At 48.1% G+C, this 25,146-nt stretch overlaps 2 protein-coding genes across 5 annotated transcripts; one reads left to right on the top strand and one right to left on the bottom strand.

Moving 5' to 3' along the window:
- Positions 1-317: 317 nt before the first annotated feature.
- On the bottom strand, positions 318-6,922 carry C13H1orf50 (chromosome 13 C1orf50 homolog). 2 transcript variants are annotated; one of them, XM_032494003.1, is made up of 5 exons: positions 6,799-6,922; positions 6,555-6,670; positions 2,511-2,597; positions 1,869-2,000; positions 318-1,507 (listed from the first exon to the last, which is right to left on the bottom strand). In XM_032494003.1, the coding sequence occupies exons 1-5, from the start codon at positions 6,863-6,865 to the stop codon at positions 1,307-1,309; spliced, it is 603 nt and encodes a 200-aa protein (XP_032349894.1). In that variant the 5' UTR covers positions 6,866-6,922; the 3' UTR covers positions 318-1,306. The 2 variants fall into 2 exon arrangements, with proteins under 2 accessions (XP_032349894.1, XP_032349893.1); XM_032494002.1 differs by having other exon boundaries at positions 6,790-6,911.
- Positions 6,923-7,140: 218 nt separating this feature from the next.
- On the top strand, positions 7,141-23,219 carry P3H1 (prolyl 3-hydroxylase 1). Of its 3 annotated transcripts, XM_006173079.2 has the most exons (15): positions 7,143-7,673; positions 11,253-11,405; positions 12,616-12,805; positions 13,008-13,139; positions 13,982-14,121; positions 17,053-17,142; positions 17,468-17,520; positions 17,695-17,816; positions 19,449-19,576; positions 19,741-19,836; positions 20,291-20,441; positions 21,315-21,432; positions 21,846-21,921; positions 22,181-22,321; positions 22,749-23,219. In XM_006173079.2, the coding sequence occupies exons 1-15, from the start codon at positions 7,209-7,211 to the stop codon at positions 22,902-22,904; spliced, it is 2,211 nt and encodes a 736-aa protein (XP_006173141.2). In that variant the 5' UTR covers positions 7,143-7,208; the 3' UTR covers positions 22,905-23,219. The 3 variants fall into 3 exon arrangements, with proteins under 3 accessions (XP_032349888.1, XP_032349887.1, XP_006173141.2); XM_032493996.1 differs by lacking the exon at positions 19,741-19,836 and having other exon boundaries at positions 7,142-7,673; XM_032493997.1 differs by lacking the exons at positions 21,846-21,921; positions 22,181-22,321; positions 22,749-23,219 and adding an exon at positions 21,078-21,163 and having other exon boundaries at positions 7,141-7,673.
- The last annotated feature ends 1,927 nt before the right edge of the window (positions 23,220-25,146 follow it).

Genomic DNA, 25,146 nt, shown 5'->3' with positions numbered 1-25,146 from the left:
ACTAGTGTGTGTGTGTCTCATTCCCTGGAGCATCTCACCCTGTGAACTGAGCGACCAAGTACCATCTGTGTGACCTTGTCAGAATCCAGCCCCACCTGTGCTCGGCCCTGGCCAACCACTTACAGCTCACGAGGAATGAAGCTTGTAAGAAAAGGCCATGAGCACCAGGATGAGGTTGTGGTATTACCAAGCAGACCAGCACAAGAGACATTCATCCCCAGAGAGGAACCTGGCAGTCGTGGTTTCGAGCACACATCTCTCACTCCTTTTACCGTATGTTGTGATAGATTATATGGCACTGAGGGGAAGTAAAGCAATGCTGGATACACGGTCAATTAGTTAATTCCACTGAACAGACAAGTAGTGAGGTAGAATCCCACAAGGGCTCAGTCAGAATCAGCATAAAAACTCAGCCAAAGAGCCTCTAAATTCCTTAATAATCCAGGTCAAAATGAGTTTTAATCTGAGTTAACTCCTAACCAACAGGCTGGCTGTTTTTCTTGTTTCTCACCCGCTGCACTATTCTCTCTTCCATAATATTCTGAAGTTGCCATTTAGTGGATTTTTCATGCTGCAGACGGCTGATCTCTGGATCTCCAGCTCAGTGAGGCTAGAGAGTGGATTCATACCATGGTTAGCAGCAGCCTCCAACATCTCTTCCAAGTCTAAAATTCTGTGAGTTTAGAGGCTGAACCTGACCAAAACCCAAAACCTGGCCATTGCTACTGCCTCAGTTTCTCCGGGCATCCTATCTTGACAGAAAGAGCAGAATGGGGCAAGCCAAACCTCATCAACAGTGCAGAAATAGCAGAATCACACACCCTCTCTCACTAGCCAAGCCAAGTTGTTTATCATCCTCCAGTACCCAATATTCTGCTTCCCAGATGAATCTGAAGCTGGGGTTACACCAACTGTTAAATAGCCTCAACCCTAATCTTAAACACTTTCAGTTACAAAAAGGCTAATAACAGTCCTCTCCGGGAAATGACTCGGTAACCTTTTTGTGGAAAGAAGAAACTCTTCTTTCTCTAATGGTGTGACTTATGGGAGAACAGATGGAGATAATGGAGAAAGAAAGTACACTGGCCAGTGCTATGCAACTGACTGGTTTCATATCTATGACCCAGAGAGGATCCCCAAAGAGACTGATATGATTCTTCATCATCCCAACTAAAAGTAGTAACGACAGCATTTACATTCACAGAGGATCGCCTTCCAAGTTCATGATTCACCTACATGCCACTTCCCATCAAGGCAGACATTGGAGAAACAAGGAGGTGACTGGTCCTTGTCGTGACAGCGTTTGTCAGAGTCCACTCTCAGTGGAACTGAACCCCTGGAAGCTGGGTTCAGTGCTTGAAGGCAGAGCCACTGGCTGGCTTAGCAACTTGTTCACAATGCTGATTTTAGCATCTTGCTTCTCAATGTCCTCGTACGGAGTCCAGGACAAGTCATGCTGTAGCTTGTAGGCACCAAGGAAGTCATGTGGACAGCTTGTCCCCCATTCCTAGAGAAGGCAAAGGAGTCAGTTCTGATCAAGGTGTAAAGAAACTGAGTGCATTTCCTAATTATGTCTCAAATTTCTCTTTTGGTTTTTCATTTCAGACCGGTCAGAATCATTCTTGGAAAGCATTACATTACATGCCAGATACCTCTCTTAACAGAGGTAATGACTGTGAAATAATTTAAGCACCTGTATATCTTTTAGAGCCATGTCTGAGCTCACGCCACCTCCAATTTTCTAGGAAACCATTTACCAACTACTATGCCTACATTTTCTCTCACTCTCTCTCTCTCACACACACACACACACCAAGAATTTCTCAAAGACTGGAGTAGATTTTTGTGCAAAAAATAAATGTTCCTACCTTTGGAGAAATAATGGAAAAATACTGCTGACCACTCTCCCGTTTATAAAGGTAGTAAATGTTGCCAGGTTTTTTCACTATATTACAAGCCACATGGTGCAAGTCAGCATCTCTGCGAGCATCTTCCAATACCTAAGAGCCACAGAAATGTAACAAATTAGGTATCAGAGGTAACAGGCTCATAGTCAACGATCATCCCACTCAACATCTGCAATCTGCTCAGTGCTAAGGATCCTGCTCCCCAATAGCAATGAATCACTACTGAGATCCAGATGATACTGAGGAGACAAAAGTTAGACTGGGTTACGCTACTGTGCTGTAAAAATGCCTTTAGAAAAATATTTCAAAATGTTGAGTATTATTGGCTTTGAGCAGTTTTTAAATTTCTTTCCAATTTTTCTGTAGTAAGTACATTTCTTTTATAACTGAAAACATATTTTTCCCTTAAAATACTTTGCCTTACTGAACTTTCTCTCAGTGAAAAACTTATACTTAACCTCTTGGGCTTATGCTCTTTCACTCAGCATTTCTATATTCCTAGGAGGTACTGAAAACAAGTAAGTTACAATGATTTATAAGCAAGTTCAGTCAATCCTGTGGACTAAATGAAGAAATGAAAGCCGAGCTAAAGCCATCTCTTACCTTCCTGGCTTGTTCGTGCAGATGTTCGATTTGCTCGGCTATGACTGTCAGCTTGTTGGTGGCGTTTGCTCGGATGAACTCATCAGCCTAAGAGTGAGAAAAAAACGAACTGTGGGTCGAAAAAGGGTAAGATTTCTAGGACGCCCTTACTTAGATCCCAAAGTGAAGTTACGTCCACATCTTTGCTTATGCCTCAAATAGTCTTCCCGTTCTCACCATTCCCCCGTGAATGCCCACTCAGCCCCAGGCCGAGCTCCGACAGCTCTGCTTATGAGAAGCCAATGCTGACGTGGCCCCATACCACAGAATGAAGTGCTCCTTCTTTTCTACTTCCCAAAGCTTCTACCGTTTTCACTCTAGATTCTAGTCACACTCAAATTTTCCAGTCCTCCAACATCCCCTGCTCTCTCTTGCTTGCAAATGATACTGAACATGCCCTCTCCTCTACCCAACATGTTTCCCCTATTGCTCTTCTGCCTAACTCCACTTATTCCTCACGCTGCCATTATTTTCCATGTTTAAACATTTCTGAAATCAGGGATGCATCTTACAATGAAAATCCAAAGACACCTGTGGTCTGCCTCTTACCATCTGCTGTACAGGCATCTAGCTGTATAGAGAAAGTATCTGTTAACCTGACCACTATCTCAGTTGAATTTACATCACACTTAATTATATTTTAACTTGTACTTGCACTCCTAATTGTTATTTAAAGTGTATTTTTAAAAATTGCACCATAATGTAGACCTGAAACAATTATTATGTACACAGAAGACTGCCTATCATGTGCTAGGAAATTCAACTGAAGGCACCGGAAATTGCTTAAAATAAATCAACTAACTTTCAAAGCTAGGAGAGACTGGTGTGACCAATTCATGTATTGGGAAGAGTTATCACTCAGGCATCAGATGACTTTCATGAAAAGCTGATTAACTTCTAGTGTTACACAATTAAGTGAAGAAAAACAAATTGAGAGGTTAAAGTTGAACTAAGAAATATTAAGAGAATTTGCTGGTTGGCTGAGGAAGCATAACATAAAGGTCAGGTATAAACCAGTGTTATGAGTGAACAGAAACAACTAAGTAGGTTGAGTCAATCATTTATCTGTTCAAATATATACTTAACAACTACTGTGTGTCAGACACCATGCCAGGCACTGGACACACCAGCAGACATGAGAAAGAGGTCCCTGCCTTCATTAAGATAATAGTCTAATGCAACTGTCTTCTAGAATATGAAGCAAGTCACATTATGTAATTTTAAATTTTCTAGCCGTGCTGAAAGTAAAAATAAGTAAAATTAATTACAATGATACATTTAACTCAATATATCAAAAGACATTCTCACTTCAACATGTAATCAATATAAAAATTGTTAATGAGACATTTTACATTTCATACTAACTGCGTATTTTATATTCACATCACAAATCAATTTAGATGCCAAGTTTTCATTGGAAAAACCTGATCTGTAGTTAGACTTCATAAAATTTAAATTGAAAGAGTAGATTCACACATCCAAGTTGTTCCAAATATACTTAAGTTTCCAAAAATTGAATCAATTACCAGGTTTTAAAGTTTTAATTACTTGAAATCACATAAAATTTAAAATTCAGTTTCTCAGTTGCACTAACCATATATTCCAAGGTTCAACAGCCACATGTAGCTAGTGGCTACCATACTGCACTGCACAGCACAGCTCTAGTGAGTAACAAATACAGACACCAAAAAGAAAAATCATTAAACTTAGTGTTGTATGTACTTGGAATTATGATGTTGTTATGAAGGAAATAACCACAATATGTGGTAGAAGCAGATCAAATATAACGAATGAAGCAAATGGTTTAGTAACAGGGAGTGGTAAGGACTGCAGGAATTAGAATGCATGTGTAGTCTGGAGGCATTCAAATTTAACTGAATAATACTGTCATTTGGATGAGGTGGGGTATAACCCTCTAGAGTCAAAAAAGCCTAATCAAGGATGTGACATTTGACTTGAGTCTGAATGAAAGGGCCAGCCATGCAAAAAACTGAAGCAGCAGCTTCCAGGCATTTCTGAGGCCAGTGCAGCTCAAGGGTAGTTACTGAGGGGAGATGTGAAAAAGAGGGCAGAGACGAGATCACGCAAGGCTTTATGGCTCCTGATATAAGAATTTGCCTTCTGTTCCAAGGACAATGTGGCCATGAGAGAGTGAGGTGGTTCCTAGGGCTAAGACAGTTCTGGGTTAGAAGCGGCCTTACAATATATCTCCTTTTTCTTAAGGTGGCAACAAATCTGTTCCTTGTAAACAAAAGAGGCTAGTTAAAACAGAACTAAGGGAAAGAGTACCTATAATTATCAAGCACAAACTCTGGCCTTAATCACTCTGAGGTCTTTTACTCATTTACTACCTCATTTAACTCTTGTAACACCTTATGAAGGTATCTTCACTTTCTCATTTTAGGAATTAGACTCAGACTGGTGAAGCGACCTGTCCAAGGTTTCATAGCTCATAAATGGCAGTTGAAGATTTCAACACAGATCAGGCTGGTTCTAAATTTCATGTCTTAATCCCAGGGCTCCCAAGCTTTCTGAACACACGTTAATGTCAAATGGCAGGTAAGAAATCAGTCCTGCTAGAAAGTACGTTTCAGTACACAGGCAGTAAATATGCTTCATCCAATTTGTTTGTCTCCAGAGTGTTTTTCCATCAGTTTCTCAAAGACTAATACTGGAAACATGAAGGCAGCACAGCAATGCATCCTCTATATTTCACTAGATTGATTATAGGCTGAAGGACAAAAACCGTGTTACTTCTTTCTTTGTTTTAGGCCACTGTAATAAACATAATGGTCACTTGGTAACCCAATGAAAATGTGTGCCAAAGATCTGACCCTGGGAGCCTCACTCCCAATAAGTGATCTGATTAAACAGACACATAATGTTCTCCTAACCCATAGTTATACTTGGCTTCCTACCTCTCTAGAAAAGAGAAAGCACAAGGTTTAATCACAGATTTCCTAAGTATTTGAGTATTTCTTAATTTTTAAAAAAACTGAAGTACAGAGATGTATATATAACAGAACTTAAGCACATTCATTATTAAATATTTTTGAGCAAAACGAAGGCCTTTAACACAACCAAGGCCAAATGTGATAGTGTATACAAGGATGAGGGAATATCATACGCTTTGAAGCAGCCAAGGCCCTGTATCTGTACATACTGAAGAGGGTTCTACAACTGGAAGTCCTGGTAAGAAAGATTAGATGAAATTTGGTTTTTCAAGAACTTTAGATCTAGGAGCTCTCCTAGTTCAAACCCTGGATTTTACAGATAAAGACACTGAGGTCCAGAGAAATGTAATTTACCTCAAGTCACAGTGTAAGTTAGTATCAAAACTGGGATTAATTGTAAAATGATTATAAATCAATAAAAAAAGTTAAAAAAAAAACTGGGATTAAAACTCAGGTGTCCAAATTCCCAGTGTTTTTTCTCTTATTTCACATTTCAGTCTTATTTTACTTCTTTTGGCAGTCAGTGTCTAAGCGCTGGGCTTGGGAATACGGTGTCCAGAGAATGAGGACAGAGGACAAAACCTACAGTCCTTGCCCTTAAGATGTTAAGTTCTACAATCCCTCAGGTCACAGGTACGGAAGCAGTTTAAAGTGGACTGTGCATCCCTGCAGAACAGCGTTACAGTGATATCGAAACTTCCCTGGAAACTTCTCACTTCTCTTCACGTGTCAGATAGGAAGAATAACTACTGCCCACCTCACAGGGCTGTCCTAAGGCCCAAATGAAATCATGAATATTGACAGTACCGCACAAACCTTCCCACGAAGGGAGATTATGGGCAGTCAAGTTGCAGCTGAAGGAGTGTTTATTCTCAGATCAGAGTTCGAGTCAGGCCACCGACTCGCAGTGACCATCAGTTCTCCCCGCGTGTAAAATGGAGACAAGAACAGATGCTACCCCACACTAAGCGGCTGGAAGGTCTGAGCCCTAAGACGCACGACCAAACGTGCACGGAAGACGGTCTTTACTTCCCCCGCCGCGCCTCCTCACCTTCTGCACCTGCTCTGCGAGCGCCACGAGGTCTAAGGGGTCCCCGGCCCGGTGGGTGTGGTAGGGGCTCACCAGGGCCAGGCCGCCGGGGTTTGGCGTGAGCTCCACCAGGGCTCCTGCGACACATACCCAGGAACACAGGCCGTGAGCGCCCGCCCTCGGCCTCCCGCCGAGCCCGGCAGACTAGCTGCTCCGGGAGGGCTTCTTCTCCCCTCCTGACTCCCGCCCCGCCTACCTCCCCGACCTGCAGCCAACTGAACTCGGTTTTCTGTGACTCCTTCGGTCAGCCCGGGCGTCGCAGCGTCTTCCATGACAGCGTCGCGTCCTCCCTACTACCCCGGCGGCGCGAGGCGGCAGAGCATGCGCATAAAGGCCCGTGGGCGGAGCTTCCGTATTCCCTGGCCATTGGGCGTCGGAGCTGCCTGGAGCTCGGAGGCGGGGCTCCTGCTGACGCGCAGGGTTCCGCTGAGGGGCGGAGTCCAGGCTGAAGGGAGGCAGAAGAGGCGGTGCAAGCCTCCTGGGCTTGCGCTGCCGAGCTTGGGAGCCGGGTGAGCACTTGGGGGCGGGGCTTCGGCCGGGGGCGGGGCCTCCCGGGGGTGGGACTCCGGCCTCCGTGGCCGGTGACCAGCGGGTCCCGTTAGGTCTGAGGAGGCAATGGCGGCACGCGCGTTGAGGCTGCTGACTACGCTGCTGGCGGTCGCCGCCGCTGTCTCGCGGGCCGAGGCCGACTCGGAGGCGGGGTGGGACATGGCGGCTCCTGATCTGCTCTTCGCGGAGGGGACCGCGGCCTACGCGCGCGGGGACTGGGCCGGGGTGGTCCTGAGCATGGAGCGGGCGCTGCGATCACGGGCAGCCCTGCGCGCCCTCCGGCTGCGCTGCCGCACCCAGTGTGCCGCCGACCTGCCGTGGGAGCTGGACCCCGCCTCGCCCCCAAGCCAGGCTCAGGCCTCGGGCGCCGCCGCCCTGCACGACCTGCACTTCTTCGGGGGCTTGCTCCGCCGAGCCGCTTGCCTGCGCCGCTGCCTCGGGCCATCGGCTGCCCTCTCGCTCAGCGAGGAGCTGGAGTTGGAGTTCCACAAGCGAAGCCCCTACAACTATCTGCAGGTCGCCTACTTCAAGGTGCAGACCTGCCTGGGCCCAGGCGGCCGGAGTCCTTCTGGGCGTGGTTGACCCGGGGGGACTTGGGGGACCAGGGAAGTGTCCGTGGAGTGGAAAAGTGGCCTCTGGCTGGAGAGCTCTCCCCGGACCCAGGGAGAGCAGGGACCCTGCCGGGAGACTAGCTTCGCCCGGTTCGCATAGGCAGATGGTGATCCTAAAAGTCCAGCCTAGGGTTAAGGCACAGACCAAGCAAAACTTGGCCTTGTGTCCCCGAGAGGCCTCCTAGAGGGAACTAATGCGGCAGCTTGGGTCTCTGATTCTGATTCATTGTAAGTAACGGAGTAAGAAGCTAGGACCTTTCTACAATATCTTCCTTCCGGTTCGCTTTTCAGTGATGCTTTTCCTGCTCCTGGAGTGCAGTAGCTTTCCTTCAGGATGTGAGGTTGCCACGTCGCCAGTAGGGGCTGTATGGCCCCTCCCCGTGGGGGACCCTCTGGCTAGTCTGTCAGGTTTCCAGCGAAAATGAGTGTTTTAGGAATTCCAGAGTGCCTTAAGTCCAAGTGTGTACATAGATTTGGAACTCTCTGACTTGTGTAAGATGGTGATGATAACCAACACATACTTCCAGGCACTGTTAAGTACTTCGCGTTTATGAATTCATTTGTCCAGATCCTGGCAATGTCCTGTAAAGTCGAGGCCATTATTGGCCCGATTTTACTGGGGGGAAAGAGAAAGAGGGACTGTGCCGTCAATCTGTTATATCCATAGTTGAGCAGACCTTCACTCTAAAGAGAGACTTGGAAAATCTTGGGGAATCTCAGACTTCCACCTCCCCACAAGCATTTGGCCTACGCAGTTCTGTTCCATTCCTTCTAGTTTCCCAGAAGAGTGCTGGACTTGAAGCCAAAATAATTGGGCTATGTCTTTGGTCATGTCACTTAACAGCACTTTAAAAAATTCTTTGACAAACATTTATTGAATACTTAGTACATTCCAGTTCTTGTACAGGTAATTAAAGTGCTTGACTTTATATTCTTTTGTTTTGCCTTGCTTTGCTGTTAAGAATCCCTTTAGTAGTAAGGGCTACAAAAAGGGTGTGTACAGCAAGCTGTGGGAGCACAAATCGGGGAGAATATAGCTTTGTCTCAGAGAAATTAGACTTGAAAGATGACATGACATTTGAAACTGATCCCAAATATTGCTAGAGAGAGCAAGGATGGCCATTCGCATAGAGTGAGGCCAGACTGGGAAGAAAATTCTGCAGACTTCAGGGAGCCATCATCAGAACAGGGCTATGGAATGCTAATTCTGGAAGCCACATGTAATAAGCCTTGGGAGAAGGAGAAAGTGGTGGCAGGGTGAACCACTAGCAGTGTGGTTGTCCACATGAGGAAAGGAAATGAGATGCCACGTGCTTGGCGGGTAAAGAAGGGCTGGGGGTGGGGTGAGGGGAGAGGAGATGGAGGAGATCGGAGAAAGGCAAGAGCAGTCCTGAAGGATACCAGAGAGAGAATCAATCCGTTACAGGAACAGACTTGAGAGAATTTCTAATTTTACAGTTAAGGAAACTGAGGTACAGAGATGGGGATTGGTGACCTTGGATCACCTAGCTATTTTCGGGTCACAGCCAGGGCTGACTCCTTGCTTAGTGTGCATTACTAGTGCTGATGATCAGAAAAAAAATTTTTTTTCTTAGCATATTAATAATATGCTGAGATTTACATTTATTGAACTAACATTTTTTAAGCACTTAATACGTGTCTGGCACCATATGTTAGTATATATATTTTTTATTGAAGTATAGTCAGTTTACAGTGTTGTGTCAATTGCTGGTGTACAGCATAATGCTTCAGTCATACATGAACATACATATATTCATTTTCATATTCTTTTTCACCATAGGTTACTACAAGACATTGAATATAGTTCACTGTGCTATACAGCATGAACTGGTTGTTTATCTATTTTATATATATTAGTATCTGCAAATCTCAAACTCCCAATTTATCCCTTTCCATCCCTTTCCTCCCCCTCCCCGTAACCATTAGTTTGTTTTCTGTGCCTGCGAGTCTGTTTCTGTTTTGTAAATAAGTTTGTTTGTCTTTTTTTTCAGATTCCACATATAAGTGATATCATATAGTATTTTTCTTTCTCTTTCTGGCTTACTTCACTTAGAATGACAATCTCCAGGTCCATCTATGTTGCTGCAAATGGCATTATTTTATTATTTTTATGGCTGAGTAGTATTCCATTGTGTAAATATACCACAGCTTCTTTATCCAGTCATCTGTCAATGGACATTTAGGTTGCTTCCATGTCTTGACTATTGTAAATAGTGCTGCTATGAACATTAGCATTGGGGAATTAAGTTTCCTTCTGGATATATGCCCAGGAATAGGATTGCTGGATGATATGGTAAGTCTATTTTTAGTCTTTTGAGGACTCTCCATACTGTTTTCCATAACGGCTGCACCAAACAACATTCCCACCAGCAATGTAGGAAGGTTCCCTTTTCTCCATTTATCTCTAGCATTTATCATTTGTGGACTTTTTAATGATGGCCATTCTGATTGGTGTGAGGTGATATCTCATTGTAGTTTTGATGTGCATTTCTCTGATAATTAGTGATATTAAGCATTTTTTCATGTGCCTATTGGCCATTTGTATGTCTTCGTTGGATGGCGCCATGTGTTAGAAACTGCATGTATCTATCATCTTGTTTCACCTTCCTGGCAATCCTGTGGCTAGCGAGTACTATCTCCAGACGACAGACTAGGGAACTGAGTTTAGAGAGTAAACTTTAAGTAATTTGTCTAAAGCCCCAGCAAGTAAATAATTAAATCTACCTTTGTTACCAGTCTGACCCCCAAACCCATCTAGTTAATCATTAGATCATCAGTGATTTGTTTTGGGTTCTACATATGAACCTGTATAACTTTGATACATTGGAGTCCATTGCTATAGGCATTATTGTGACCTGTTGTACATTTTTTCCCCCTCAGATTTCTGGATACTGACTTGTTTTAACCACATGAGTCCTGGGCTTTGAGTCAGAAGATGCCACGTCTGGATTTTGTATAGGACCTTAAGACTTTTCAACCACCCACTTTTTCCTTCAATGTGTCAAAACATTTATTTTATGCAAAAATATATACATATTTTTTCTAGGCAAATTCTTAAGCATAGTCTAGTTGTTAACTGCTCTTTCTCTGCTATCGCTAAATCCTTGACTCTTTAGATTTTCTTTAGCTCAGTCACTACATCTCAATCTCAAGAATGTATTATCCGGGCAGTCTTCCATAGCATTCCCCCTACAATACAACCTTTGTTTTAAAATAGTGTTTACACTTTTGAAGCATTACCTCCTGTAATTTGAGGAATCCCTAATCCTGATTTGGGAAATAGCTGAAAATCCGCCCAGGGCCCTGTGCTTCTGATCTCTGGTATGTAGTTCCTGCCGTAGGTGTGTTTTCTGGGCTGGGGCACACCGCGTGGAAGGCTCAGGAAGGCTGGGATTTCCTGTTTACCATGAACTGCACATTTGGACATAAACCTTATGGGTGTGGATGTGACAGCTGTGTTCTTGTGCTTCATCCTTAGATAAACAAGTTGGAGAAAGCCGTGGCAGCAGCACATACGTTCTTCGTGGGCAATCCTGAGCACATGGAGATGCGTCAGAACCTAGACTATTACCAAACCATGTCTGGGGTGAAGGAGGCCGACTTCAAGGATCTTGAAGCCAAACCGCATATGGTGAAAAAAACATTATCCTCTTCTCTTTTTATTATAGTGACATTTACTAGGGTTGTTTCCTGATGACAGAAGTACAATAATAGAAAAATGGAAATAAGTATAAAACGGAAAGTAATCACCTATAATATTACCACCTTAAGAAAACCAGTAGTTGATATTTTGGCGTATTTTGTAAGTCTTCTGTATCACTTTTTAATCTTATTTGGTGTCATATGACGTATGTATTTTTCATCATCCTTTTTGCACTAACATTATTACATCATGTGCCTTTTCTCATATCTTCAAATTTTCTTTGAAAACACAATTTTTAATGACTGCATGATAGTCCATCTTATGCACAGATTATATTAACTTACTAGTCAAATTTTTTTGCTCATGTAGTTTTTTGTTTTTCACTACAGTGTGTGGTACAATACTCCTCAATGTTCTTATTCTATTAATTTAGCAAGAAAAGTCTGTATCTCATAAGAGATAATTGTCTGTGATGATACAGCATTCTTATAAAGGGCTTATGTTCTAGTTTAGAAACAGGCATATTACAAACAATATCAGAATGACTTTTAAAAGTAAACCTTTGGGGGAGGTATAGCTCAAGTGGTAGAGCCCCTGCTTAGCATGTTTAGCATAGAAGGTCCTGGGTTCAATTCTCAGTACCTCCTCTAAAAATAAACCTAATTACCCCCCCCAAAATAAAACAATTAAATAATACAATAATAAATAAATAAATAATTTTAAAGTAAACTGTGTACATCTAGTACATTACACAAACTCGACACAATTTGGGGGATTTTTTTGGTGATTCCATGACAAATGAAAATCGTTATTGTCCACAAGAAGGAAGCTGTGTCCCACAGAAAGCAGAACGGCAGTCTGTAATCAGCCACAGAGGCCCAAATCACTCCGTAACTGCTGGAAAGATGGCTTTCAGCACCTCTGATCACATTCTAAAATCTGAGCTAATTTTTTATATTAAACTTTTATGTTGAAAACTTTTAGCCCTACAGAAAAGTGTGAGAAGATGACACTGAATCCCCATGAGTCTTTTCATCTAGACTGAGTTAGATGTTTTAAAATTTCAAAAGAAACAGAGACCCTTTACAGGCAGCCACCCTCACCTACGAGGATGCCCTTGAAGGTGGCTGCAGGCAAGGAGGGAGGGCGGCCTGCCGCCTGCCCTGCCCTGCAGCTGAGTACCCCTTCCTCCCAGTAGCACGAGTTTCAGCTGGGGGTGCGCCTCTACTCGGAGGAGCAGCCGCAGGAAGCCATACCCCACCTGGAGGCAGCGCTGCAGGAGTACTTCGTGGCGGATGAGGAGTGCCGGGCCCTCTGTGAAGGGCCCTATGACTACGACGGCTACAACTACCTGGAGTACAACGCTGACCTCTTCCAGGCCATCACAGGTGCGTGCCGCAGGCCAGGCCCGCTGGGCTCAGACGGCAGCAACGTAACACGGCAGACACAGCCTCTTCACCCTCATTCCTGAATCTCTTAAATCTGGGACTCTGCCTGGAAATCGCCTCCACTTGAATTTGTTCATCTTAAACAGAATTTGCATCCTGGAAATTGACCTTATGTTTCTACCCCCTCCTTGATTCCTTTCAGATCATTACATCCAGGTCCTCAGCTGTAAGCAGAACTGTGTCACCGAGCTTGCTTCCCACCCAAGTCGAGAGAAGCCCTTTGAAGACTTCCTCCCGTCTCATTATAACTATCTGCAGTTTGCCTACTATAACAGTAAGGCCTACTTTCCTCTCTCTCTTTTTACTAAGCCAGAAGCAAGGGAGGCAGGGATTATGGCCACTGTGCCTCGTCAACCTGTTTGGTCTCTCTCTGTGGCTCTGGGAGGCACAGTGCCAGGTGATCCCTGTGTGCCTTGTCATAAGCCACTTCCTGGGAAGCTGGTACCTGCAGCCCTAAAAGCTGGGAGAGGGAGACTCCAGGACCTCACTCTCTGGTCCCCTCTCTTAACGTTTATAATCTGATTTTGCATCTGAGTTAAGTTACAGCAAAGGCAAGGGTGTAGTTCCACATAAGCCTACTCACGGGACACTTCCCAGCCCTTCTCCCTAGTGTAGCACTGGGGTTGGGGGTGTGGCTGTCAATATCCAGAAAAGCGACAAGTCAGCAGGTCTTTACCGAGTTCCTACTGTGTGCTGAGCATTACAGCATATTCAAGAATATACCTTGTTTATAGTTGCGTTGAAGAGACCAACACATGTCAATAAGAACTCTTCTGCTAAAGAGGCAATCTGCTATTGTAATCTTCCCTTCTCTTCTGAAAATCCATAGGGAAAAAAAGGTAGGAAGACGGGAATATTCCTGAAATTGGTCTAATGATGGGGAATATTAGGGCTGATGTTTGAATTACCTGAGATCACTGAGCACCTTAAGCTCAATTATATATTCTATGTGGATTCTGGAATTTGTCCCCCCAAATCAGGCAGTCTTGATATGTAGCTGGTGCCATCTTGTCGTGTCATCACTGCCTTGAGCTGTGCTGAGACTGAACACTAGGCGGTTCCTGGTAACCAGGATTAGATGCTTTCTTCTCAGCCACGTTTTTTTCCCCTTTGCAGTTGGGAATTATACACAGGCCATTGAGTGTGCCAAGACCTATCTCCTCTTCTTTCCCAACGATGAGGTGATGAGCCAGAATCTGGCCTACTATACAGCCATGCTTGGAGAAGAGCAAGCCAGGTCCATCAGCCCTCGAGAGGTGAGAGACTTGCATTAGTTAGGGCAGAGGCCAGCCGAACCCAGACCAGAGGACAGGGAGGTGGGTGGACAGGGGAGCCAGCACCACTTGGGCAGGGTGGGGGCAGGGTGCCCGGGTCGGTGTGAGCACAGAGGAAGCCTGGGGGATAAGCCGAAGCCTTAATTGGCACAATCTTTGGCCCAGAAGTCTTTTCTCTGAGTCGGTAAAGAAAAGCAGAACTGCAAAGCAGCCATATTCTTTCCATTTTTAGCATCCCTACTTTGAGACTTGATACCATTTGGCCAAGATTTATCATTTTCTACTTCAGGCTAAATTTTTTTTCACTCATCTCTTTTCTGTCTCCATTTCCCTCCCTGTCCCCTCTTCTTTCTGCCATTCTCTGATCTCTCCCTATTTCAGCATTATTCCCATCTCACTCCAAATCAAGAAGAAAAATCTGTACAATACACACTGAAGCAAAAGGCACTGCAGTGAAAGCAGGCACCCCCGCACTGCTGGGGGGCTTCAGGTTGTGCTGTACATTTAACAATGGCTATTTCTGAGTGGCAGAATCACAGGTGATTTTTGGATTTTGCTCATTTATGTTTTCTAAATTCCCTGTAGTGAATGGGTATTATTTTTGTAATTGAAAACATGGAATGTTTTCTGTTTTTAATTTAATGGAGTTTGGTACTATGAACCTCGATATTTGTATGTATGCCTCACACGGAACCTACATCCTCTCCTTGAGCCCAGAACAATGGATTTGAAGTCACTACTCTGGGCCCAAATCCTGGCCCTTCCACTTACTAGCCGTGCGACCTTTGGCACATCGTATGGGATGTTAGTCATGCTGCATTGCCCTTCTGAGTCTCAGCTTCTCCTTCTGTAAAATGGGATTATGGTTCTTGCTCTGTCTTCAGCACAGGATGAGTGTGAGGGTCAAGTGAGATAGTGAGCTGGCAGATGGTGTATGAATATGTGCAAAGTGTTGTGTGGGCAGGTGGCATCACAGGGGTCTTGCTGATGGCACACAGGTAGCAGGTGGCTGGTCTTCTCACGTCTAACCTCAGCCACCTCCTGAAACCACATTCCCAGCCTGGGAGACATATGTGTGGTGCCGGCCACATGGCTTAGGGACACACAGGTGGAGCGGGATGCTCCCTGCACAGTCTCCTGCCCCGCCTGCACTCCAGCCCATGGTGGCTAATTTCTCCTCTGTTCACTGGAGAAGCAGGCAGTAACAGACTTCCCGTTCTGTTTGTTGTGGTGTTTACTGTTGAAAATAACCACCCTTCAAATGTGTGTGGCATTTTTTTAGTTGACAAAAAGTTTTCATAGCTTTTCTTTCATTTGATTCTCATAGCAACCCAGTGAGGTGGTGGTACCCACCTACCCTGAAGTTAAAAACCAAGCTTCTTCCTTCCTAGTGCTGGAATCCCGAGAGTCTCCAATAGAAATAACCCTTCTCTTGTCACCCCCTCCCATGTGGAGACCAGTTACCTCATCATTGTCCTCTTCAGCTGCTAGATGGTGACCATCTGGATTTGAGATGGCACCGCTCCTGGTCTCCGTGCTGGGTTCAGACCACACCACCCCTACCCCTTATGGTCATATTAGTGAGTGTGGGGCAGAAAGGGAAAATAAGTCTACGTGGTCAATCTACCATTTCTAACTACAACCACCCTTCTGGAAAGAAGCTAAGTAACATTGGTTGAGCCCTGTCCCAGGCCAGGCACTGAGCTGGCTGGTTTACACCCATCATCCCATTTAATCATCACAGCTGCCCTGTGAGGTGGGCACTATTCTTCCCGTTCTAGAGATGAGACTCCTGGAAATGAGTTAAATTACACAGAAGCCGACGGGCGCCCGTGGTGACCAGAATCCCTGTCTCCCTGCTTTATCCCGGTGCAACAGGGTTCTGACACGTGGCTGATACTCAGTAAACTGGTGTTGAATGAATATATGGCAGAAGTGGGACTTGCTCCCTCACAGCCTCATAGAGCTGTTGGAGAGGGTTAAAGGAGATGACAACCTACCGAGCTTGGTGTCTGGCACTTGGAGAGGGAAGCCAATCATTCAGACACCACAGGGGAAGAGTTCTGTCTTCCTCTTGGGTACATGTAATAGGTGATACAGGAATCACCGACGCCTTTAACATCCCCCTTATTGCTTTCATCTTTTATTTCAACTGACGATGTCTTTTTCTTTTCCTTCCTTCTACTGCTGCTGGGAGACTAAGCGGGGCACCTAGGGAAACATGTGACCCCGGAAGGTACTTAGTTTCCTTGTCCTGGGTAAGCCCTGCCTGTGAGCATATGTGGGAAGGGCTGCCCGTCTGCAGGGAGGGATACCGTCTGTTCCACGTCTGACAGGAGGCGGATGGCAGAGGAAAAGCACGTGGGCTTTAGGTTTGGAAAGACCTGGGTTTCGATGTGGGTCCCTGCTCTACCATGTCCTGCAGTGTCACCTGAATCAAGTCGCATATCCCCTCTGTACCTCAGTGTCTTCATCTGTAAAATGAGGATAATAGTACCAACACCAGAGGTGTCTAGAGTCACCTAACTCCTAGGTTTTTTCCTGAGTATTGAAATCCTGCAGAGATCACAGAAGGAATTTTCCTTCTCTGAAAAATATTTCAACATCTCCGGAGAATCCTCAGATTTTCTGTCTCAGAGATTAATGCAGGGGTAGGGGGAGTGGTGGCGGGGGAGGAAGGGGGCTTTTTCCCTTCAAGGGAAGCCAGGTTATGCCACCCTCAGAGGTACTGCTTGTGCCAGGCAAGAGGAGCCCTTGAGCAGAGAAATGAGACTTTTGCCCAAAACTGGGGGACCTGAAGCCTCAGGTCACACTGGGAACAACAGTGTAGAATGCCAGAGTCCCCCACCCCCCGCCCCGAGAGCTATTGACAGGGCTGAGTTCCAGGGTCTTCCTTCTACTGTGTTTCCTCAGAGTGCCCAGGAGTACCGACAGCGAAGCCTGCTGGAGAAAGAACTGCTCTTCTTCGCTTATGATGTGTTTGGAATACCCTTTGTTGACCCGGTGAGCTAGGGTGTGGAAACAGAGTAGGGAATGTCATGGGGCAGGGGGTAGGGGTGAGCTGTACACTGTGTCACTTTGGGGAGAAGACTCTCAGGGCTTGAGCCAAACATGGGATCCGAGAAGCCCATGGATGAGAGATGGGAGACGTAGGGGAATTCTTGGCAGCTAGTTATAGCTGACTTAGTTCCAGGGATCTCTCACTTTATCTCCTGAAAGGAGGCGGGTGAGAAGGGGTACTCCCCTGTAGGCCCTAGTCTGTGCATCGAGACCTGGAAGATTGAGCAGCTCACCCGACTCTGTTTATTTTCTCCCGATCTGCTTTTAGGATTCATGGACGCCAGAGGAGGTGATTCCGAAGAGGCTGCAAGAGAAACAGAAGTGAGGACCTTGAAGAAAGTGCATGATTGGATCGGTCTGATGAAGCACTTGAGGCTTCCTGAGCCCAGGCAGATGTGAACCCCTGGCCAGGGGTGGGCAGGTCCAGTCTGGGCAGTGGGGGTGGGAGCCTGGGCGGGTCCTGGAGCCCAGTCCTCAGAGCGGCTGTGCCCGCAGGTCAGAACGGGAGACAGCCGCCCGCATCTCGCAGGAGATCGGAAACCTCATGAAGGAGATTGAGACCCTTGTGGAAGAGAAGACCAAGGAGTCACTGGACGTGAGCAGGCTGACCCGGGAAGGTGAGAGGATGAGCTCGGGGTCCCCTGTGACCGTTGTGGAGGCAGCCAGGCCAGGGGTCCCCACGTTAGCTGGGCAGCCCCCAGCAGAGGGCAGCCTCAGGGCCTGCACCAGCACAAGTCTGCTCTCCCTCGCCACATGTCCTTCCTCACTCAGCAACGGGACTTCCACCTGCAAAGAGCACTGAGAGGTGGCCTTGGGTTAAGAAATGACTCCTGTGTCACAGTGACACTAGTTTAGTTCACTCCAGTAAAAACTCATCCTGTCTCCCTGCCTCCAAACTGTTTCCTCCCAATTGCCATCATTCGTCCTGTTTCCAAGCCTCAAAATCTTCAGGTCTCTTTTGGTCCTCCTCCCCCCTTGCCCATCGTCCCCCCCAACCCACTGGAGAGACCCACGATCAGGACTCCGCCCTGTTTCTCTCTCCCAACCCTTTTCTTGTCCCATCGCTGCCTCTCCTGTCCGCACTCACCTTGCCCCTTCCCATGCTGGGACTAGACCAGTCTCCCAAACACGGGGCTCTGACACCATCCTCCCTCCTGCCCCCTTCACCACGTGTTCTGCTCTTCCTCGTTCACACCTTCTCTTCATCCCTGAGCCTCTCTCTGCCCCCGGGTCTTTGTTCATCCCTGTCCCCCTCTTATACACTTCCCATCGTCTCTGCCTGGGGGTGCATCTCAGACCCACCCTACAATTCCAGGGCATTTAGGATCCCCTCCCTCTTTCTGTTGAACTTCCAAGGCACTTCACCCTTTCACAAGGTCGGCCTTGTGCTGGTTGTTCACGTAACTGTTGGAACAGTTGCTGTCTTAGGTGTTAATCCCTGGCCTTGTCTAGCACGGTACATGGCACACGCTGAGGCCTCAGTAAATAGATGGAGTTATAGTGAGTCTCTGGTATGGCCCCAGCACAGAGAGACCCCAGGGGAAATAGAAGAGAGGAAGGTTGGCCTTTGTTCTGAAGTTGCTTCAGTTCACAGTGGTTAATTTAACAAGATTAGCGTGTTAAAGAATTTGTCCAGCATTCCTGTGTTTTCAGAGAGCTTTCCCTCTGTGATTTCTCTTGACTCTTTTAATTGTCTGGGAAGTGAGTGGGGCAGGTTGTAAGATCCTCATTTTAAACAGGTGACGATGATAGTGATATGATGGTAGCTAAACGTTCAGGCATTTACCATATGTCAAGTATCGTGCTAAGCTCTTAAATTGTCTTATTGTTCTTTATATCAAACTTACGAGGTAGATGCTGTTTTACAGATGAGATAAGGCTCAGGTAGGTTAAGTAACTCACATGCTAATAAGTGGGTCCAGAGGTCAAACCTAGTTCTTTCGGATCCTGGGGCTCATATTTTAGGATTGTCTTTAAGATGTTTCCTCAACAATGTGTGACCAGCAGGCCCAAGAGCCAGCAGCTCTTTGCGAGTGGAGCTAGGACCAGCACTTGGCTCTCCTGTCCTTCAGCTCCAAGTTCTGTGCTCTGGACCACGCTGCCTTTAGAAGTGGCCAAAAGGGAGGTTTCCCTGGTGAACAGGAAACAAACACCTGGAATTTCTGTTCCTTACAGGAGGCAATACCCAATGGAGAGTGTTGGGACAGAACTGCTGCTGGATTTAGCCCTGTCTTGTCATTGCTCTGCAGGTGGCCCCCTGCTTTATGACGGCATCAGTCTCACCATGAACTCCAAAGTCTTGAACGGTTCCCAGCGGGTGGTGATGGATGGCGTGATCTCTGATGATGAGTGCCAGGAGCTGCAGAGACTGACCAATGTGAGGGAACCCCATGACCACACCTTCTCCCTAAGGGCCTGGCCTCCCCTGACTAGGTGCCTCTTTGGTGCTGAGTGATTGCCTGCTTCTCGTGGGCAGTTGACTGCCTCTTCTCAGGCCCTCAGCCACCCTGGCTAACTCCACCTGTTTTGGGGGCCTCGTAGGCAGCAGCAACTTCAGGAGATGGCTACCGGGGTCAGACCTCCCCACACACCCCCAGTGAAAAGTTCTATGGTGTCACTGTCTTCAAGGCCCTCAAGGTAGGGTCAGTACTCTGTTCTCGGGTGTGGAGAGGGGGAGGGGGACACCCAGGATCTGGGGGAGAGTTGGGGATAGTGGTGGGAAAGGTAAAAGGTGTCTGCCTGTCAGCATTCCAGCTGCTACGGAGGCAGGATGAACTACGTTGAGTGAGGTTGACTCTTGAACCCTGGCTACTAGACCAAGTATAACAGAAATAAGGCAGGCAAGCACGACCACTATCCTAAGCTTGAGAGTGCTCTGAGGAACGGCTGTACTCCTGAGCAGGATGCACGAGTTATTCAGAAAGAGAAATACGAAGGCGAGGGGAGGGGGCTGTGGCAGAGTGTCATGTGTGGGGAGCAAAGGGACTGCGCCTTCTTGGGCACGAGGAGTGTGGCCCGGTGCCTCCTGGTCTCTGTCAGCCACAGCCACGGAGGGGCACTCCGGGTGGCTGACCACTGGTCTCCTCCGCAGCTGGGGCAGGAGGGGAAGGTCCCTCTGCAGAGCGCCCACCTGTACTACAACGTGACGGAGAAGGTGCGGCGCGTCATGGAGTCCTACTTCCGCCTGGACACCCCCCTCTACTTCTCCTACTCCCACCTGGTGTGCCGCACTGCCATCGAAGGTGGGCCTCCCTCCCCACTGCAGCCCCTGCCCCGCAGAGCACGTGCTGTACTGGATGCTGAGGGTGTGCAGGAGAGCAGGACACAGTCCCTTTCATCCTGCTGGGGAGTCAGCATAAACCAGTGTGAGAAATGCAGTGGAGGAAATTACAGTCCATCTCCCTGGGGAGTCAGGAGGGCTTCCCAGAGGAGGTGATGACTGATGACGGTTGTGCAGGATGAATAGGAGTTGTGGGATACACAGGGTGATGGGAGAATGTTTGAGCCAGAGAGAACAGCGTGTGCAAAGGAGTGGAGGCATTGAGCAACTGGCAGTTGGGGGAACTAAGAAAGTTGCTGTTTCTGGAGAGTAAGTTTAAGGTGGGGAGCAGGGCAGTCAGGTAAGGTGGTGAAGTCCTCAGAAGCCAAATTACAGAGTCCTGCATTCAAGAATACTTTTCCTCCAGTGGTTCTCAATGTTGGTATTGAGATGACTCTTTGAATCATGCTCTGTGTCTTTAGATGAATCCTGTTCTCTGTTGCAAGTTCTCTGTCACTAATTGTTAAATACCAGATTTGCGAGAGAGCTACTTATCTTACAAGTTAGAGCAGGTTCAAGGTTATTTGTCATTCACTCTCCCTCTGTCACACTGGGCCAGCGCTCCCGGGAAGCCGGGAAGAGTCCACAGGCAGTGAAGGACCTGATGAAGCCTTGTTTTTAACTCACCAGGGGTAAGGATTTCAGGTTAGTTTTGCTGCTGTGTGTTGAAAGATTTGGAGGGTGTGGATCAAACCAGAATAAGGGAAGGGAAGCTGGTCAGCAGTGACATATGCTGACAGGAGAGCTGTGATGTCCCCTGAGGTGGCCTGGTGCTAACGTGTTACCTTGGCCCCAGAGGCACAGGCTGAGAGGAAGGATGGTAGCCACCCAGTCCACGTGGACAACTGTATCCTGAACGCCGAGGCCCTCGTGTGCATCAAGGAGCCGCCTGCCTACACATTCCGGGACTACAGGTGCCGGCTCTCCCTCCAAGGCCCCCAGTGCCCTGTGCCTTGCCCCCTCCCCCAACACATACATATTTGGGACCAGCTCTTCCCAGAATCCAAGACCCTCTGGATCAGAAGTCAGATGGTACAGGAACCATCACAGAGTAGTGTGATGAGTAGGACAGTGAAAGCTGGATTTGGTACAGAAACACCCCAGAGACGGACATGGTGGATTCTCTGGGGCGAGGGTAGGGAGGCAGGAAGGTTGGGAGACGTGTTCGTGAGACTTCAGAGGAAGTTCCAGAAGGCTTTCTTCCTATGAAAGGCCCCCTCCAGCTGCTGGTTGGAAGCACTTGGAGATGAAGGCACTGAAGCTGTGGGTTGTGTGGGGGGCGGGAGGAGGAGGAAGTCTGTGTTGAGATGCTCTCTGCCTTTCCCAGCGCCATTCTTTACCTGAATGGAGACTTCGATGGAGGAAACTTCTATTTCACTGAACTAGATGCCAAGACCGTGACAGTGAGTGCGCCCTTGTCCCCATCCCTGGAAGGACAAACCCTCACAGTGCAGTGGGCAGAATGGCCAACCGGTCTCCCTAGTGGCCAGCACTGCCCTCCCAAAACAGGGGGCCTCCAACTGGTCACGTTTCCTCTTTAGCTCTGGTCTTTGGGGAACCAGGCTGAGGGGACACCCCCTCCTGGACCCCAATGACTGCATGTCCCTTCTGAAAGCAGGTCACGGTCTCTGTCCTGTGTACCCCCCTCATTGACCCCTTTAGGCGGAGGTGCAGCCCCGGTGTGGAAGGGCCGTGGGATTCTCTTCCGGCACTGAAAACCCGCACGGTGTGAAGGCCGTCACCAGGGGGCAGCGCTGCGCCATCGCCCTGTGGTTCACTTTGGACGCTCGACACAGTGAGCGGGTGAGAGCAGCTGGTGCTGCTGTGACCTCTCCCTGGAAGGGCCCCTGTTCTGCTTCCACCTTCTCTGGTTCCACTACGGATGCTCAGATGTGAAAGAGCACTGGGCTTGGGAGTCCAGAGAGACTCCTCCCTCGGGCACTGTGTCACCATGGTCACGACGTGCCGTGGTCACTGATCCTTCTTCTATCCTTGTAAATGGGGCTCCAGACAGGGGTTGGGGGCAAGATGGGGAGCAATCCTGGTTCTTGGTCCCTCGCTGTGTACCACCTCCGCTGCCTTTGCACGGAGCATAGGACCTGCTGAGACGATGATGAGCTTGGAGGCCATTGAGGAAAAAGCCTTCTTGTCCTCCAGGAAGTAGAACTTGAGAGTTGGTGAGTACCTGGTCCAGAGGCCTCTCTGAACAGCTAGGGGTTTGTCCTTGCAGGACAGGGTGCAGGCAGACGACCTGGTGAAGATGCTTTTTAGCCCAGAAGAGATAGACCTCCCCAACGAGCAGCCCCAGGAAGCCCAGGAGGGGCACCACCAGCCTGTACAGGAGTCTCTCTCCAGCAGTGAGTTGGGGCGCAAGGATGAGCTCTGACAGCTCACACATGGGTGGTGACTGGACCACGTGAGGAACTGTCCTGCATCCTGAACTGGCCAGCCCTGGCTGAGGAGCAGTGGGGACCTTGGGTCTGCCGCCCAGCTGAGGGGACTCCACTCACAGCCGTCCACACGGTGCTACCGCTTTTGTAGTGGACATGGCAGGACAGCCACTCCGCGCTGGACCTGACTGAGGACTCAGGACGCAGGCCCAGAGCCCCTGCGGGGGCCTGCACAGGCAGCCGTGTGACAGCAGTACAGTATTTAAGTGTCTGTGTAGACGTCCAAAGAATAAATGATTTGTGGTTTTGTACTTGGTGGTTTGTTCAGAGAGGGGAAATCTACCCATTGACCCCGGAGGTCTCACTGAATAAAAATTGCTCTGGGCAGGACGCAGTGGCGGGCACGCTGTGAGGAGGCCTGGCTTGGTACCCGGCTCGGCCACTTCCTCTGCAGCCTCAGGCCAGACACTTAACCTCGGGGACCTCTGGGTTGTCGTCTGCATAATGGGGACCACGTAATCCCCGCCCTGCCCACCTTCTGGGCAGTGGTGTGGCCCAGATGCAATACTGGATGTGACAGGACTGTGTAAACTGGACACTCTGGGTGGATGGCAGGGATTACTATTAATCCTTCTCTGGCAGCTAGCCGCAGTCAGCAGTGCTCTGGCGTGTTGCCCCCGTGTCAGCCGCATGTGTCCTGCTCTGCCGTCTGGCTGTAGGGTCCTCATGCCTCAGGGCCTGTGTGCATGACAACACCTCTAGGAGACAGAGGAAGAGCAGACCTGGAGATTTGGCTTCTCTGGCCAGAAGCCCATCTCCCTTCCCGGGCTTGAGATGCTGGGGGGCAGTGAGTTGGGAACCTGCAGTCTGAGTGCCCATTTATTCAATCATCTGGTGCTTGTTTATTGAGCACCAGCTAAGTGCCTGGTGTTGGGAATATGGCACCACACAAAACAAGTCCCCACTCTCCTAGAGCTTACAGTTTATCAAGGCAGACAGGTAACAAACACATAAGTGTGCATGTGTGTGTAATGCTTTGAGGTAGAAAAGAAAGTGAGTCAGGCCCTGAGGGGGGAGCAACAGCAAGGAGGCCAGCATGTTGACACCGAGTGGGCCAGGAGGGCAGCCAATGAGGCCAGCGTCCTGGGGGGTGCTCATCGGCCACTGTGAGCACCTGGGCTTTGACTCAGTGGGACAGGAGCCCTTGGAGGGTTTTGAGCAGGGGGGTGACTTACATCTGACTTACATTTTAAAGGCCTCAGTGAAGAACGTACATTGAGCATGGGCTGTAGGGGCAAGGACGGAGACAAGGAGAGCAGAGGCAGCTGCGGTGGCCACGGAGAGAGATGGAGGGGGCGTGGATTGGGCATTGGCAGTGAAAGAGGTCAGCTTCTGGATCTCTTTAAAGTAGAGGTGGCAGGAGTTGCCGATGGATTGGGTGGTATGAGAAAAAGCACAAAGGATTCCAGCCTAAGTAGTTGGGAAAGTGGAGCAGGCTTGCCTAAGATGGGGACAACTGCGGGCAAGATGTTGGTGGAGATGGAAGGCAGGAGTCTGATTTTGCATCAGTTACGCTTAAGTTTGAGGAACCTGTTAGGTATCCAGGTGGAAATATCAAATAGCCAGTTGGGTCTATGAGTCTGGAGTTCAGAGAGAAGCGGAGGTAGGAGCCAAAACTTTGGGAGTCACCACTGGTGTATGAGGTGGTGTTCAAAGTCAGGAGACGGAGGTCACTGTAGACAGGAAGAGTCAGAAGACTGGGCCAGGCTGGAGGACAGTGGGGTCCAAGAGAGGACACGAGGACAAGCCGTGAGCAGGGGGTCCAGGAGGCCTGGTGTCCTGTAAGCCAAAGAAAGTGTTTCATGAAGGAGGGAGTGGGCAATGGTGGGGTAATGCTGCTGAGAGGCTGAGCCAGGTAAGAACTGAGAATCCACTTTTGGATTTGGTGACACGGGGATCAGTGAGAATTTTGGTAAGAGATGTTTCAGTCGACACGAGATGGGCTGGCGTGAGTTCAAGTGAGAAGGGGCGGGGAAATGTGTGGTGATGGTGGGTGTAGACAATTAGGAGTTTGGCTCTGCATGGGGGCAGGATGAGCTGGAGGGAGATGTAAAGGAACGATTGTTTTTTAAGCTGGGAGACAGCACATGTGTGTATGCTCGTGGGAGTGATCCCATAGGGACGGTCACTGTGCTGATCCCTTGTCCTGTCTGGATGACCCACTCGCCATAGGGAGGG

The sequence above is a fragment of the Camelus ferus genome, chromosome 13, assembly GCF_009834535.1.
Source record: "Camelus ferus isolate YT-003-E chromosome 13, BCGSAC_Cfer_1.0, whole genome shotgun sequence".
Taxonomy (NCBI): domain Eukaryota; kingdom Metazoa; phylum Chordata; class Mammalia; order Artiodactyla; family Camelidae; genus Camelus; species Camelus ferus.
The sequence above is the reverse complement of the archived record's forward strand: the minus strand, read 5'-3'. Positions and strand labels throughout refer to the sequence as shown.

Excerpts from the sequence above, each read along its gene's own strand:
- C13H1orf50 (XM_032494002.1), bottom strand. The coding sequence starts at position 6,865 with ATGGAAGACGCTGCGACGCCCGGGCTGACCGAAGGAGTCACAGAAAAC. Across the intron at positions 6,671-6,789 it reads GTTGGCTGCAGGTCGGGGAG|GAGCCCTGGTGGAGCTCACG; the intron begins GTAGGCGGGGCG and ends TATGTGTCGCAG. Across the intron at positions 2,001-2,510 it reads TGCACGAACAAGCCAGGAAG|GTATTGGAAGATGCTCGCAG; the intron begins GTAAGAGATGGC and ends TGTGGCTCTTAG.
- P3H1 (XM_006173079.2), top strand. The coding sequence starts at position 7,209 with ATGGCGGCACGCGCGTTGAGGCTGCTGACTACGCTGCTGGCGGTCGCC. Across the intron at positions 17,817-19,448 it reads GAGCAGGCTGACCCGGGAAG|GTGGCCCCCTGCTTTATGAC; the intron begins GTGAGAGGATGA and ends ATTGCTCTGCAG. Across the intron at positions 19,577-19,740 it reads AGCTGCAGAGACTGACCAAT|GCAGCAGCAACTTCAGGAGA; the intron begins GTGAGGGAACCC and ends GGGGCCTCGTAG.